This window comes from Bufo gargarizans, chromosome 7 (genome assembly GCF_014858855.1).
Source record: "Bufo gargarizans isolate SCDJY-AF-19 chromosome 7, ASM1485885v1, whole genome shotgun sequence".
Lineage (NCBI taxonomy): Eukaryota > Metazoa > Chordata > Amphibia > Anura > Bufonidae > Bufo > Bufo gargarizans.
Genome location: NC_058086.1, coordinates 46506686 through 46523413, shown reverse-complemented (window position 1 = coordinate 46523413; position 16728 = coordinate 46506686). Strand labels below are relative to the sequence as shown.

Sequence of the window (16728 nt, the reverse complement as noted above, 5' to 3'; positions counted from 1 at the left end):
ATGTTAATTAGACGAAGTTCTTGTCCCCTCATGAGGACATCCAGGATCAGGCACCTCCCCATTTCTAATTCAATAACCCGTCGGCATTCTACCGGTGCAGTAAAAAGGACTGCCACCCCGCTATACGGCTCGGCCGCAAGAGACCAGTAGGAGGATCCGCGTCGCCACTCCCTTTTAGCTTTAAATACAGATGCCAAATCTGGCAGCCTGGTCTCCTGCAAAAACAAAATGTCAGCTTCAACCCGGCTGAAAAAATCAAAGGCCGCAAATCTAGCCGTATCTGACTTAATGCTGGCGACATTAATGGACGCCAGCGTCAACGGAGTGAGTGCCGCCATCATGGGTGATTGAATTAGATGGCTTTCTTTTCCCACTGCCCCCACCAACTTTTTCATCAGATGATGGCTTACCCCTCTTCAAACAAACAGATGTGTCCATTTCACCTCTGCCCTTGTGCTCTGACTCCAAGCCAGCCCCCACCCCTGAGGACATGTTTTCCCCAGTAGAAGGAGGCTCGGCGTCCCCCGCAGGCCCAGGTGTCACCGCGACTCCCGAAACCTCCCCACCGGCTCCCTCCCCTGAGGAGGGGGAGGTGTCACCAATGGCTTGGAACCGGTTTGAGAGACTAATCAGAGGGGGGTTGGTTGTACCTTCCTTTGGCATCTGGCGGGTGGGAGAAGATCTTAAATCTCCCTTTTTCCCTGTACGTTTATTACCCTGCTTTTGCCATCCCCCACTTCCCCTGTCATGGGGGGATAATGAGGAGATGGCACCTTCCTCTTCCTGGATCCTCCTAATTTCCTCATCCAGCTCACTGTCCCTTTGGGCCTCAGCAGTAGCAGCAGTCTCAGGGGTGAGATCAGGGGTCATCCCAGCTTCCCCAGTTGCCTGAGGTTCCCGGGATTCACCCATCTCCCTCTCCCTTCGGCGATTTTCCTGACGCCTCAGTTGGGCAGGCGTCTTTTGCTTACTTTTCTTCCCTGGCCCCTCTGTTCCTTCACTTCTGCCAGCCCCTGCCCCAGTAGAATTGGCCTCACGGCTTCCTCCCGCCGGGGCATTGACCGCATTGGCAAAGGAATGAGGGCAGCGACTGAATGGGTGACCTAAGTCACCACACAGGTGACACCTAATCTCTGCACATGATGCAGCGAGGTGGCCAATCTCCCCACACAGCGCGCACTTCTGTACAGTGCAGTTAGCACTGAAGTGTGTGGGGCTGCCGCATCTGTGACAGAGCTTCGGCTGACCCTGGTAGAAAATCTGGATGCGATCCCTTCCAAGGAAGGTGGCAGATGGTATGTGAGTAACTGTGTTTCCTAAAAGCCTAAGTTTTACCATGAACGTCCAGGCCCCAGACCAGATGCCATGTTCATCCCTGTTCTTCTTGGGAACCTCCACCACCTCCCCATATCGGCCGAGCCACGTCATGATGTCAATACACGAGAGTGACTCGTTACGGGTTAGAACGGTCACCCTCTTCACATTGTTCTGACGAGACACTGCCTGGACGGCAAAATCTCGCCAGCTGGGCTCGTCCTTTGCCATCTCATAGTTCGACCAGAAGAGCTCAAGTCCCTCCGGCCGAACAAAGCTGACATCGAACTCAGGGGTCCCATAGGGATGTATCAAGGCGTAGATGTCTGTCGCCTTGAAGCCCATCTTTAGAAGGAGCTCAACAACTTCTGATCTTGAAGGACATGTATCACTGCCCCTCCACCTCAGACGGACCACATTCCTACGGAGAGCACCCTGCCCAGCTGTCGGGAGGGACCACGTGGTCTCCCCGCTCCTTTGCTCTCGGAAGGCTGAGAGGCCATGCCTATCTATCCAAAAGGATAGATCAACCTCCCTCCCCTCTACATTGATTGTGCTCTCCCCTCTCTTTAGAGCCTCCAGAAGACGCCGCTGCAAAACGCCGTCCCCAGAGCCAGAGGACAAGGAGGGTCCCCTACTCACCCCGGCTGTGACAGTAGCAAAACTGCGCACAGGGGCTGCCACAGCCGGGGGGGCAACCGGACCAGGTTCCACACCCTCCCCGCTTACCAAAGACCCTCCACCACCCACTTCCATATCTTCCATCCCCAAACCAGCCTTACTTACAACAGATTCTGCGACCTCCCTTCCTTCCCTCCTAACACCATTCACTCCACCATCCAAACCCCCAGACATATTTTTATTAAAAATAATTTTCTGCCCCCCACCTGCTCCCTCACTCATACTGGCTGAACCGGTGTGTTTTGGTGTAATTATTGGTACCTCAGCATCACTGGGCCCTGGGGTCGGAGCTGCCCCCAAAAGATAGGCCACAGCCCCAACCCCACTTTTATCATTGCCCTCCGCTTCCTCAGTACTACCATTTACAACTTTTGGGCGCCGCTGATCCATTACCGGGCGCCGCTGATCCAAACGCTGCTGATCTGTTCTTTCATGGCGCCGCTCATCTGAACCAGCAGCGCCAATGCAAAACAAAGGCTTTGGCCTCAGTTCTTGACCTTCATTGGGAGGCGTAACCGTCATAGCTCCGACAGCTCCTTCATGCCTCTGCTGGCCCGAGGGAACAGCGTCATCAGCGGTTGGAGCCATCGGAGCTCCTGCAGCCATCTGTGGCGTGGAGCCACCCCCTCCTCCCATCAGGGAGCAAACTCCAGCGCCAGAGATTTTTCTCTCATCCTCCGCAGTAACCTTCCTGTCCGGCTTTTCAGCCGGTGTCGCACCAGCTCCATCCCCGTTACTGCAAACAGAGACGGAGCTCACCACCATATCGGATACCTCGCTCTCCCCTCTCTCCTGCACCGAGTCCACTGCAGGACACGGGCTGGGCTGAGAAGAGGGGCTAATACAGTGAGCCGGCCCTGCGGTCGACCCGGGGGTCCCAGGGAGGGGGGTGTATACATATCTTACCTGCTCCTGGAGCTTGGTCTTCTTAGCCTTTTTCTTTCCTTCCCCAGGCGTCTCCGGTGGCAACTCATCACCAAAGCATAAGTCCTGGAAACGCACTGGGGACTCCAGGAGCTGGATCTCCTCCACTAGGGCCCCTCCCGGGCTGCAGGTCTCATACTCATCCCCCGAGCCGCAGCTGGGTGACCTTGCTATTTGGCGTGCAGGGGGCCCACTGTACGGAATCTGCTCCTGCAGGCTGCCAGGTGGATCTTGCTGGTCATCATCATCATCCTCCTCCTGCACGACTGGTTCCTTCTCCACCTGGCCGTCAGGCTGCTGCCCCATCTGCCCCTTCTCCTCCGCCATCTTCCGAAAACGTTCCTCGTTTAGGAGTTTTTCCTTAAACGGGCCGCTTTTATCTCGGAGTACAGTCCGCCTTTGCTCAATCTCGCCAATGTCAGCTTGTAGCTGCTTTATTTGGTTCTCCAGCCCCTGCTTCTTCCTCTTTGGGGCCACTCCAACACAAGACCTCAAGCCGCGCAGCTCCTCCCGGAGCCTCCTCAGGGTCTTAGTCGCGTCTTCGTACTCACGGAGGTGGCTCATGACCCGGGATCCGTAGGTGGAAATGGACTCCCGGGCCCTCAGTACGCCCCAGCCTTCCTCCTCAAGATCTGCTTCACCTCCGTGAACACTCGGCTTTTGCTGGGCCCCGGAAGGGCCACTCTCACCCATGCTGGCATTCGGGTCCTCCTTAGCGGATCCAGCCTTGCGGCTCTTCCTACTACCCTCAGACTCAGGGGAGACAGAAGCCACATTACTGCGACTCCTGCCAGATCTTCTTACCCCTGAGTCCTCCATGCAGGCCAAACGCTGGCTTCTCCTGTCCCCTGAAGGCCTGCCGCTGGGAACAGGAGCCTGGGGCTTGCTTCCCTCGCTCATGCCTGAGAACCCACTCTCCCCCTGGGGAGGAGAGAGCCGGCCTCAGGTGGATAGATTTTCCTCCAAACGCTCAGGAGCAGCAGCAGCAGCAGCAGCTACACACAGCCACAGGCGACCACACCCACAGGTAATCGCAGCTCAGGAACAGCTGGTCCAGAGCTGCACTCACTATTCTGCTGGTGCAGTCACTGTGTACATACATTACATTACTTATCCTGTACTGATCCTGAGTTACATCATGTATTATACTCCAGAGCTGCACTCACTATTCTGCTGGTGCAGTCACTGTGTACATACATTACTTATCCTGTACTGATCCTCAGTTACATCCTGTATTATACTCCAGAGCTGCACTCCCTATTCTGCTGGTGCAGTCACTGTGTACATACATTACTTATCCTGTATGATCCTGAGTTACATCCTGTATTATACTCCAGAGCTGCACTCACTATTCTCTCTCAGCATACCCCACTTGCCCATATTCTTTAAAGACACAGTACTTTGTGGAAAGCTTCATTTCTTTTACTTGTGTATTTTCTATGCCCCATTGCAGTCTTTCTTGTTTTCATCACTTTTAGGAATGTCACCTTGATTCTTGGATGCCTGTGTTTGCGCCTTTCAGAAATTTACATATATTAAGTTCTTGAGGGATGTCAGTAAATGAGAAGGTCTAAGGGCTCCATCCTAATACATGACTGCACTGCACGTCTACCTTCAGATGGCATAAACTAGTCACATCCAGAGCTGCACTCAAAATTCAGTTTCCTTTTAACCCTTACATGGCAGGACCCAGCGATGTAACTTGAAACTTCTGTGTCCCTGTAGAAAATAGGGCCCCCACCTACTATTTGCCATTTATAATACCAGTGTCCTCTTATGTGGTAGAGGGCTCTCCCTCCAGGGCCAGGGGCGACTCCTTCCTCTGCCCCCCACAGCGACAGCCCTGGCAGAACCTTACATTTTCCTGCTGACCCTTCCAGTACATGCTCTGCTGTGTTACATTGTTACCAGCTCACCCTGCAGAGCAGTCAGAGTATCCCTGAACACAAGTCTCTCACCATAGTGCCCCATACAATCCCATCTAAGGTTTTAGAGTATGTCTGATGAATTCCATGAACTGGCATATAGCAGAATTATGAATGCAGCTCTGAGTATAAGGCATGGTGTAATTCACTATGGCCGGCCAGTCATGCAATCTATCAAATGCATGTGATCCTTTACTGGTACATATAGAGTCGATGTGTCTGATGGGGTACTGTGTCAGATATACTCTGGCTACTATTGTTATGGAGATTCTGTTGCAGGTCTTGCTCTGAGAGTACTGTGGATGGTACTGTTATAGGGGTACACTGGCTGGTATTTTTAGGAAGTACTGTGTCTGGCACTGTTATAAGCAGTATAGTTTGAACTAACACAAGGTCAGTTTTAACAGTATTATGGGGCATTGTGGCTGGTTATATCAAAGGGTGTCATGGCTGGTACTGTTGTGGGGGTACTTTGGCTGATACTGTTATGATGGGACCATGGCTGTAATTGTTATAGGGAAGCTATGGGTGTTACTGTTGCAGTATATGGTAGCCTCTACTGTAATATGGGCGCTGTGGCCTAACTGTTATATGGGCATTATGGTTGGCATGGTTAACAGTATTATAGAGCACTGTGGCTGGTACTGTTGTGGGGGAACTTTACCTAATACTCATATGCAGGCATTTTGACTGAAATTTTTATAGGTAAAATTCTGGCTGGTACTGTTATAGTGTACTATGCCTCTTCTGTAATAAGGGCGCTATGTTTGGTACTGTTATAAGGGTATTATGACTGGCACTGATTCAAGATCACTGTGATTAACAATAGTATAGGCTCTATGGCTGGGACTGTTATGGGGTACTTTTTCAAGTATTATTATAAGGTACTGTGGCTATTCTGGCTAGTGCAGATATGGGGGGTAGACTGTACTGTAATAAGGGCATTGTGGTTGGTAGTATTATTGGGCACTGTACTATTATAGGAGGTGGTTCATCGGGTATTCTTAGGGGGTTACTGTGACTGGTAATGTTATAGGGGTAGTATGTCAGGTATTGTTTTGGGGTACTTTGACTGGTACTATCATGGCATACTCTAGCCTGCACTGTTATAAGTTTACTTCGACTGGCACTGATAGAAAATTACTCTTGGTTGGCAGTGATACTGGTACTGTTATAGGGGGTTGTGTCAGGTATTGTTATTGGGGTACTGTGGCTGGTATTGTTATGGGGGTACTGTTGCTGGCACTCTGATGATGGTACTATGGTTTGAGCTGGCTAATATTTTGGGAGTACTGTAGTACGGGTATTGTGCCAGGTACGGTTTTGGCGCCGCTATAGCTGGCACTGTAATAGATCTCACTGGCACTGTTATGATGGCACTGCCCATACAGCATACCCTTCCTTTCTTTCTATCTGCGGATGTTGAGAGTTGTGCTCCTGTCTCTTTAGTGACACCTATGGGTGCAGTTTCTCGTTACACCTGGCACTTGTCTTGGCATTTGTCTTTTGCTTTTATAAATGATGCGGGCGACCGGTATAATTATCCGGAGCTCCGAGGGTCGTAAATGAGAGTGTGTGTTGGCTGAGTCTTGCCTTGTTTATACATAATAGGAGTATTGTGCACTGAATCGCCCGTCCTCGGGTGTCTTGGGATGTTTTTCCGCATAATGCCTGTACCGCACAATAAACCGGCGGGAGATCCGTCGCTGGGAACAGGCGACTTTTCTGCAGAGATCTTACAATAATACCCTAGCATTTTTTTAAATGAATTGTCTTTGCCAGGCTCTGCTAATTGTTATTGTGAAGGTGCGCGGAAAAGCGCGCAATTAAAGGCGGAGAGCATGTAATTAGAGCGCAGCCTCCGCCTTACAGAGGAGGGGATGGCAGCCGAGCCAAGGAAATATTTAACCAGGAGATTGCTCCGTCCATCTCCCCGTAATGAAGAGCTTAGGTTAGTAGTATTTTAAATTAACCATATCGCCTCACGCTGGGCCTGTGTTTGGAAGGCCAATGATCACTCGCCTTCCCTTCGTGGAAAGGTTCAATAATTACTAAGCGCAAGTGTAACTGAAAGCTCTATTGCAGTCATAATTTGCATGTAGATGGTTGCGAGGGAAGTCCTGCCGAGTTAATTTGGAGTTCCCGCTGCACGGACGGAGAACCGTGTTAACATGTTTCTTGCAGATCTGTTAAGGCCACAGAATGTTCATTTAGTCATTTTACAAGCAAATGTGTTTATGAAAGAGAACAAGATCAGCAGCAATTAAGCGGGGGAGTACAGATCAGCCACAATCCAGAGGAGGGGTACAGATCAGCCACGATCAAGAGGGGGGGTACAGATCAGCCACGATCAAGAGGGGGGGTACAGATCAGCCACAATCCAGAGGAGGGGTACAGATCAGCCACGATCAAGAGGGGGGGGGGTACAGATCAGCCACGATCAAGAGGGGGGGTACAGATCATCCACGATCAAGAGGGGGGGTACAGATCAGCCACAATCCAGAGGAGGGGTACAGATCAGCAGTGATCAAGGAGGGTACAGATCAACAGTGATCAAGGAGGGTACAGATCAGCAGTGATCAAGGAGGGTACAGATCAGCAGTGATCAAGGAGGGTACAGATCAGCGGTGATCAAGGAGGGTACAGATAAACCACAATCAAGAGGGGCGATACAGATCATCAGTAATCAAGTGGGGGTACAGATCATCAGTAATCAAGTGGGGGTACAGATCATCAGTGATGAAGGGGGGTGCAGGTCAGCCACAATCGAGAGGGGGGATACAGATCAGCAGTGATTGATAGGGGCAGTACAGATCAGCGGCGATCAAGGGGGGGTGGGGAGTACAGATCAGCAGTGATCAAGGGAGTACAGATCAGCGATCAAGGGGAGTACAGATCAGCAGCAATTAATAGAGGTACTATAGATCAGAAGTGAGTGATTAAGAGGGGGAAAACAGATGAGCAACAATTAAGAGGAGGAGTGCAGATGAACAAAGAGGATAAGTACAGATCAACTGCAATTAGAGGGGGGTACAGATCAGGAACAATTAATAGGGGGAGCAAAGATTGAGGGAAATGAAGAGGGGGAGTACAGTTCAAAAGTAATTTAAGGTGGATGCGGTACAGATCAGCAGTAATTGAAAGGAGGAGTACAGCAGCTATTAAGAGGGGAATACTGATCAGTATCGATTAGGAGGGGGAGTACAGTTTAGTGGCATTAAGAGGGAGAGTATGGATCAGCAACTATTAAGAGGGAGAGTATGGATCAGCAACTATTAAGAGGGGGAGTATGGATCAGCAACTATTAAGAGGGGGAGTATGGATCAGCAACTATTAAGAGGGGGAGTATGGATCAGCAACTATTAAGAGGGGGAGTATGGATCAGCAACTATTAAGAGGGGGAGTATGGATCAGCAACTATTAAGAGGGGGAGTATGGATCAGCAACTATTAAGAGGGGGCATACAAATCAATAGCCATTGAGGGTGGATGAAGTAAAATCAGGGGTAATTAAGGGGGTTGAGTAGAGAACAGCGACTATTAAGAGGGGGGGGAAAGATATTAATAACGATTAAAAGGGGTGGAGTACAGAAGGAGGAAGGGTGGAGATACAAATTAGAGGCAGATCGGCAGTGATTGAGGGGGGATTATCGAGGTTATCTGAAATTTTAAAAACTTTGCACAGGAAATGAATTGTATAAAATAAATGTAAACCCCTTACTTTTTATCTTTATCTTCTGCTCCGCTGCCACGCTCTGGTTCCCACTGATCTTGCAGCAATAACCAGACCGTGGCCATCGTTTATCTGACCCTTCCTTCCAACCCTTTGTATAGAAGTGAGGCATCATATTTGGACCCCCCCCCCCCCCCCTTTCACTTATTTGACTGTACCCATGGAAATAAGAAGTCCTCTATTTTACACGTTTGTTGGTAAGCTAGTCTGAGCTTCCCAATCTTCTACCCTCTCCATCAACTGACTTGGGATACTTTGGGGTATTGTATGGGGTCCAAAAACAAAAGGCTACTGTCTGTGGTCTGTCTTTTGTTTTTGTATTGCATTGTACAGCGAAGACGACCTAACTCAATAGGCAGATTGCTCCAGATCAGATGTAATCAGTGATGGAACCTGTAAGAAAGCGTTCATTTCCCCTACAGTGCCTCCGCAGGAGAAATGAAGAATTACACAATCTGCACTGTTGCATTCTATAGTTGTGCTGAGTCCTCCAAGGTGAGAGACACTCTTCGTAGACACTCTCCACTGTGTATCCTCTATTAACCTAGAATTCCCTAACATGGTGATTGCAGAAGAATTGCTTAAACTGGACATCCCCTTGAAGGAGCCACCAGTCCGTTTTACATGACAGTAATTTTGCAGATTTAAACTTTACTATTGAGTCTTTGGATGCTACAAAATTAAAATATATATTAAAAAAATATAGAAAATTAGTTGCTAGCTTGTGAGTAATTAGCAGAAAAAATCACCAGCAGAGCAGATAGCGCCGACGCAGCGGAAATCTGTGATCTGTCATTAGTTTTCAAAGAGATAGTTGAAGTATCCTTGAAGTGCGACTTGTTGACAGGCATTTTCTAGATTAATTAGTGCGCAGCGCTAATGGCTCTCTTATAATTACGCGCTTTCCTGTGAATATGTGTCAGCTAAACGCATGCTCTGCCCAGATGACATCTTGTCCATTTATTTTTTTAAAGGATTTAATCTGTGAGCATTTCTGACTAATGCAAACCATTAAGGTATTCTCAGCAGGTGGGGGGGGGGGGGGACATGAACCGGCTAAGTAACGGCTTTGATCCTCCTATCTGATAAGGTAGAAAATGACTGTTTAGCTTCTTGTTTGCTGATCTCCTTGCATTAGACACCGGGGGGTGCAGAGCTTGGAGCATCGCCAGCCTCCCCTATTAAAGAGTCACTCTTTATATTTCCGATAAAGGACGCCTATTATATGATGTATTAAAGCCTCTCATATCAGCAGAATCAGTGGCGCTTTCAATTAGCACTCTGATATGGTCAATCTGGAAGACAAATGAATTGAGCGGGAAGACGGGGCGATTGATGTCTTGTAATGTGGCCCAACACTGGGGGGGGGGGGGGGGGATTGCCCCAGAGACACTTAGACTTTTGTGCATTGTATATGTATGTTTTATATATGATTCTTAGTAATATTATTATGTATTTTATGTAATCTGTTTTAAAAAAAATGTTTATTTTTTTATTGGTAATATCCCGATATATATATATATATATAAAATGAATAAATAACGAGGCAGCACTTCCAGCTTTCAGTGTACGGGTGAAGACCCCAAACTTTAGTCCAAGCGACATTTCGGCCTGCTCAATGAGGCCTTTATCAAGCCCATGAGGCCTTTATATATATACATACACAAAAAAGAGAGGCAGCATTGACTTAAATTACAAAATAAAAAATCAAAACCGGGTGCATGTTCAATGGGGACAAGCTTACCCGATATATATACTGTAAAAGCGAGCAGCACTCCAACACGTAATAAAGTGAAAAAAAGAAAGTTTATTCACCCATATGGTGTTGCAACGTTTCGGCTCTATGCTATACTATATAGAGCCGAAACGTCGCAACGCCATATGGGTAAATAAACGTACCTTTTTTTAAACTTTATTACATGTTGGAGTGCTGCTCGCTTTAACAGTGTATGTGTGTGTATATATATATATATACCGGTGTGTGTGTATATATATATATATATATAATTTATTTATTTTATTTTTTTATATATATATATATACTGATATACTAGGGGGGTGTATATATGTATAGGTTTTTTTTTTTCTTTTGGAGCTATATTATTTCCTATTTTATATACATGTTGTATTTATATTCACTTTTGAGATATAAATGTATACAGGAGACAGTTCTCCCCCCCCCCCCCCCTTTGCTATTTGGTTCAGTTCCTCTGGGGAGGGGAGTTCTGCACAGAGGGGATGGGATCAACCAGAGTCTCCTCTCTCCAAGGGCCCCATAGCAATCACACTGGCTGCTTCTCCGATGAAGGCATACTCCCCATTCTTGCCATTAGGGCCTATGCTCATCTTTTGTCTCAGAGGGTCATTGGGACCCCTATGGTCTCCCTTGTGTGTTCATGCTGCAAAGACTGGTGGAAAAGGTCTTCCCAAGTGCTGTGCGGATATGAACCACCTGAACCTCTTCATAGCGGCCTCATGGAGGGACTACGAAGGGCCACTGTTACCCCTGCAACTTTTTCTTAGACCGCGTAGATTGCGCCAACCATTATGCACCTGCACTGTGCAACATGATAAAAAAAAATGCCCTGGATTTAGGGTAAGCTTCCATATCTTATAGATGTGCCAAATGCAAAAACTGAAGGTGCCTCCATCGCTACAGCTTGGTCTCAGCTTCTCTTCTTGTAACATTCTTCTAATGTGACTGTAAGGCTGTCTCTCAGGATCTTCATGGCAACGTGCCGCCATCACATGATGATAATCATAATAGCCCCGTGTTATAAAAGTAGAACAATGATAAATTGATTTGCGGTTGAGCCATAAATGCCCCCGCGATGAGGTCACCTCCCAGCAAACCAATTAACACTTTCCATAAAGCTCCCCGGTATTGTGTGTCTTACACTTCAAACATCTCTGCTTCCTCCAAGAACCTGAGCCGAGGCGTTATTTCGTCACCTGGCCTAAAGGTATTGTATTTCATTAAACACTTTGGCTTTCAGTGCGGGAACAATACAGTAGTTGCATTGTATTCATGCCGCACGTGACCGTCTACATTATACTCCTTATATCCACATTATAAAGAGACCGTTCAGTGCGGGGAAAAAGAAGTGAAAAAGATATCAATCTCCTCATTTATAATCCATTATTAATCGCTCCGAGGGGCAGTGATCTATTCTCAGGTCTATGTCAGGATTTTAGATTTGTTACTCCCTTAAGCTTGGCAGGCACGGGCCGATCCAGACAAAACCAATGGTGCTTCCCAGGGGTGTACATAGAAGAGAGGGTCCCTATAGCAAAATCCCAAGAGGAGGCCACTTTCATTGTGTTCTGGGTCTTACCTCCATATAACCAAGTGGTGGACTAGTCCAATGGCAACAATCAATCTGTCCCCTTATTATGTTGCCATCCAGAGCAGTAGGATCTGGTGTCTGCCCAACCCCCCCACACACACACTTGTTTGGTATGTTCCAGTTCCTCTAGGGAGGGGCATCCTGCACAGATCCATCCAGTAAGGAAAAGGATTGGAAATACCATGGCCACCATAATAACCATATGGGCTTCCTCTATTGTCAGTAGGGCATGTTATCCAGTTCCCATCATCCTTTGTCTGAGGGTCTGTGGAGACCCCCCAAGGTCAGGTCTCATCTTTCCTTGTGTGATTATGGTACCAAGACTAGTAGAAGGGTCTTTTCAACTGCCCTCCTCCACTAAGGGACATGATCAACCAGGGCCCTATCTCAACCATACAGGCTTCCTCGATTGCTAGTAGGGTCTGTTCCCATCCTTTGTCTGAGGATCCTTTGTCTGAGGGCAGGTCTTATCCTTTCTTGTGTGATTATGATACCAAGACTAGTAGAAAGACCTTTTCAAGTTCCCTCAACGCAGTAAAGGACTGGATCAACCAGGGCCCCATATCAACCATACAGGCTGCCTCAATTGCCAGTAGGGTCTGTTATACGGTTCCCATCCTTTGTCTGAGGCTCAGTGGAGACCCCCAAGGTAAGGTCTCATCCTTCCTAGTGTGATTATGGTGCAGAGGCTAGTAGTATCTCTTTCTAAGTGTCCTCACCCAATAAAGGTTGGGCACCACCTGAGCCTCTGTATGTGGGCCCCATAGCTGCCACATGGACTGTCACTAAGGTACATAGGCCTTTGCTGTCAGCATTTCAGATACTCATTGAAATGCTAAATCACAAGTCTAAAGAGCAATAGTAATGACCAGTCAGGGAATGCTGGGAGTTGTAGTTTTGGAGCAGCTGGAGAGCAGCAGGGCATTAGTTGAATACATTAGAGTTACACTGTTACATTTCTTACATTCATCCTGCATACTTGGCCGCCATCTTGCCTGGGTCTATCATGTGTGTAATCATAAAACAATATTTTTCAGTGATACAAGAGTGAACTGCAGCAGAAAGCTGTGAATTGTCCCTGGGATGACCTGTGTATGACAGGAAGCGTGTATCCGTCTCACTGGGTATACATTGTATCAATGCGCTCTTTGTTGGAGTGCGATTGCGATGGATATTTGTTTTTAGAAGACGTTTCAGACCTTTACGTGAACTGTGAATGTCTTACAGCAAACAGAGATAACAGCCGCTCTCTTCTCTCTCTCACAGCGAGTCCGCATGCACCGCCATCAACCTTACATTTCCCGACGTCGCCCATCATCCAGCAACCTGGGCCGTACTTCTCTCATCCAGCAATCCGCTATCACCCGCAGGAGACTCTGAAAGAGTTTGTCCAACTTGTCTGCCCAGAAGCCGGTCAGCAGGCTGGACAGGTGGGGTTCCTAAACGTAAGGACTGCTTTTTATACTACAGAAGTGTCTGCCCCCCTATCCCTGAAATGTGTCCTTTACCAACAGTGAACTTACCTTTTACTGAATTATATTGTGTATTATACTCCAGAGCTGCACTCACTATTCTGCTGGTGCAGTCACTGTGTACATACATTACTTATCCTGTACTGATCCTGAGTTACATCCTGTATTATACTCCAGAGCTGCACTCACTATTCTGCTGGTGCAGTCCCTATGTACATACATTACTTATCCTGTACTGATCCTGAGTTACATCCTGTATTATACTCCAGAGCTGCACTCACTATTCTGCTGGTGCAGTCACTGTGTACATACATTACTTATCCTGTACTGATCCTGAGTTACATCCTGTATTATACTCCAGAGCTGCACTCACTATTCTGCTGGTGCAGTCACTGTGTACATACATTACTTATCCTGTACTGATCCTGAGTTACATCCTGTATTATACTCCAGAGCTGCACTCACTATTCTGCTGGTGCAGTCACTGTGTACATACATTGCATTACTTATCCTGTAATGATCCTGAGTTACATCCTGTATTATACTCCAGAGCTGCACTCACTATTCTGCTGGGGCAGTCACTGTGTACATACATTACTTATCCTGTACTGATACTGAGTTACATCCTGTATTATACTCCAGAGCTGCACTCACTATTCTGCTGGTGGAGTCACTGTGTACATACATTACATACCCTGTACTGATTCTGAATTACATGCTGTTTTACACTCCAGAGCTGCACTCACTATTCTGCTGGCGGAGTCGCTGTGTACCTAGTACAGGGTGGGAGATGTAGCATTTACACTAGGACAGTACATTGCAGGAGCTCCGCTATTTTCTCCTAACACAAAGCTGATGTATTCCAAGTAGCAGCCAGCAGAATTGTGAACACAGCTCTGGATGTGACTCGAGTACAAGTTTGGAAAGTTACCTAATCTATCTATATAGATTATATCAAGATGTTGAATATTTATATATGACATTTTCAGTTACAGTACTTCGGACACGACGCATTCTGGGTAAATGACTTATTTTATGATACTTTTTTGGTGTTTTTATTGCAGCTTGAGCGCTATGTTCATTAATCCCCTTTTAAATCTATTTTGCTCATAGTTTATAGTCGCCCTAAATGAAATTATTACAGAATGCTATTACTGGGGGGGTCTGATGAGATAAATTAGGAAAAGGCTGAAATAAAGCTACAACATGAAATGGCTCCGGCTAAATGATCTTTAGCAACTTGTGGGAAGACAGATGTTCCAGGTCTGGATGTTATTTATACGTGTAGATCAAGTGCCTGAGTTCTAGTTGACCAGTACTTGAACCCTGCATACCGCACGTCCAATTTCTTACGCTTGGTATTCATCTGTCTGCGGATCTGTGAATGCCGAAGAAAAGCTGCAAGAAAGTATCTGAGACGCAGCGACTCTTCCCAGGTCCAAGTCCTGAATCGCATGGACTACCAAGACTTGAAAGTGCAAATTTAGTAAATTAAATTATGGAAAAAAAATATTCCAGATTTCTCTGTGATTTGTGCGGCATTTGTAGCCAAACATTCTACCCCATTCCTACTGGGAGGAGTAGTTTTGCAACAGTCAGAGCCAGTGCACTACAGGTTAGTCCATAAAACGCATGGCTGAAAAGGTAATGGCAGAATTAGCACTAAAGGGTTAAGTTTCAAAACTTTAACACAAACTATATCAGAAAATTGCTTAAATAGTCTTTGCCAAATTTAAAGGGAGTGCACATTTTGGGTCAGTTTCTTCACACCAGGTCTGCAGAGTGAGAGCCGCTCTTTGTTGTACTTCCGCCAGGTGGTTCTCAGGGGCAATAGTCCCTGTCAGTATCTTAAATACGGAAATGAAGCAACTTTGCAAATAGTTTTTTACCTAAAAATCTCCAACCGTTTTCTGTATACAGCTCCTATGCAGTCCTATGTGTCTCCATGGTTACAGACTACAAACAAGCCCTGTGTAGTCTGATCCTGAAGTCATGTGACACTCCACTCTGCTCCCTCTGCTTTGATAACCTATAGACAGAGGTAGGAGAACAGGTCTGCGGGATCCGACTACACAAGGTCTATTGTAGTCTGTAACCACGGAAACACATGGGTCTGAATTGGAGGAGATGTTTAATCAAGACTTGCTTATTTTTTATTCTAGAAACGTTGCAGCAAAATTGCAAAATTCTACACACCCTTTAAGCAATTGCAAGTTATAGTTAAAGAATTAGCTAGTGCTTCCTATGACTGTGGCAGTATCCTCCATAGTTTGTATTCTATAGCTTCCTATGACATTTTCTGACAGCCAGGGCATCGGCAGTCAGGGGCACCCGTCCCAATTTCACGACGGAAGATTCATTCTCTGGGTTGCGAGACGGGCACAGAAGAGCCGCCATTCTGGAAGTTATAAAGACCTCACTAAAGGATTTTATTGTTCCTTAAAACCACCATAGACCAATTTTATCATGTCGCCGGCTGGCGTCTCTCTTCTCCCCCGGAGCGCGCTGCATGTAGGATGAGATGACTGTATGGCGGATCAATTTGTTGACTGTTGTCAGAACTGATATTGTCAGACAGTTGCAAGCGCTCGGCCTCCTAAATTCTATTGCTCCATAAATTAAGCTCACTGCCCGGCCTCATAAAATGTTAAATCTACAGTTATGCCGGCACGCCGCAGAGACGGGCACGCCGCTGAGATGGAAGTTTATTCCATTTTTGTACCATGCTAAGTGATTCTAAGCGAAGGGATCAGATTTACGAGTCAGCGAAAAGATCCACACTGGAATATATATCACTCGGGCGGACGATACATTGTAACAAACAGTGACTGCTCCGTGCTGTCCTGACGTCAGTGTGATCGCTCTGCGAGGGAATAACCTCCCCGGACGCAACGTAGTAAGGGATTATAAACGGAGATTCCAAATCCATCCTACAATCAAAATTGTTTAATCCAGCAACCAGCAATCCAGAAAGTCTGATAATCCAGCACAGAAATGCAATATATTGTGGATTTCCATAGGAGGACAACCAGTCAGGAACTTTTTCTAATTAAAGAGAAAGTCTGACATTGAATAATCTAGAACAGGGGATAATCCGGAACCTTTCAGGGGATTTTCAGTTACATAATTACAAATACATATTTGTTTATTTTGATTTTTCCATTATGTAAAAAAAATGAAGCAAATAATATTGATTTAAAATAAAAATAGAAATCTTCCGTTTTGTGTATACAGCTGTCATGCAGACCTATGTGTATCTACACGGCTACAGACTACAGTCAATCCCTGAGGGTAGTCTGATCCTGCAGTCACCTGTTACTCTCTTCCATCTGC

At 46.6% G+C, this 16728-nt stretch overlaps 1 protein-coding gene across 18 annotated transcripts in view; it reads left to right on the top strand.

The window, feature by feature from the left end:
- NFIA (nuclear factor I A) overlaps nucleotides 1-16728 on the top strand; it is a 285729-nt gene that overhangs the window by 226124 nt on the left and 42877 nt on the right. For 9 of the 18 annotated variants that reach the window (XR_006390905.1, XM_044302013.1, XM_044302019.1 and 6 more), the window contains 2 exons: nucleotides 13190-13368; nucleotides 14385-14414. Coding sequence is in view for 17 of the 18 variants with exons in the window: in XM_044302013.1 (XP_044157948.1) it covers nucleotides 13190-13368; nucleotides 14385-14414 (209 nt within the window). In the remaining variant the exon portion in view is untranslated. The remainder of the gene's footprint in view (nucleotides 1-13189; nucleotides 13369-14384; nucleotides 14415-16728) is intronic. The other 9 variants (XM_044302016.1, XM_044302020.1, XM_044302017.1 and 6 more) reach the window with 2 other exon arrangements.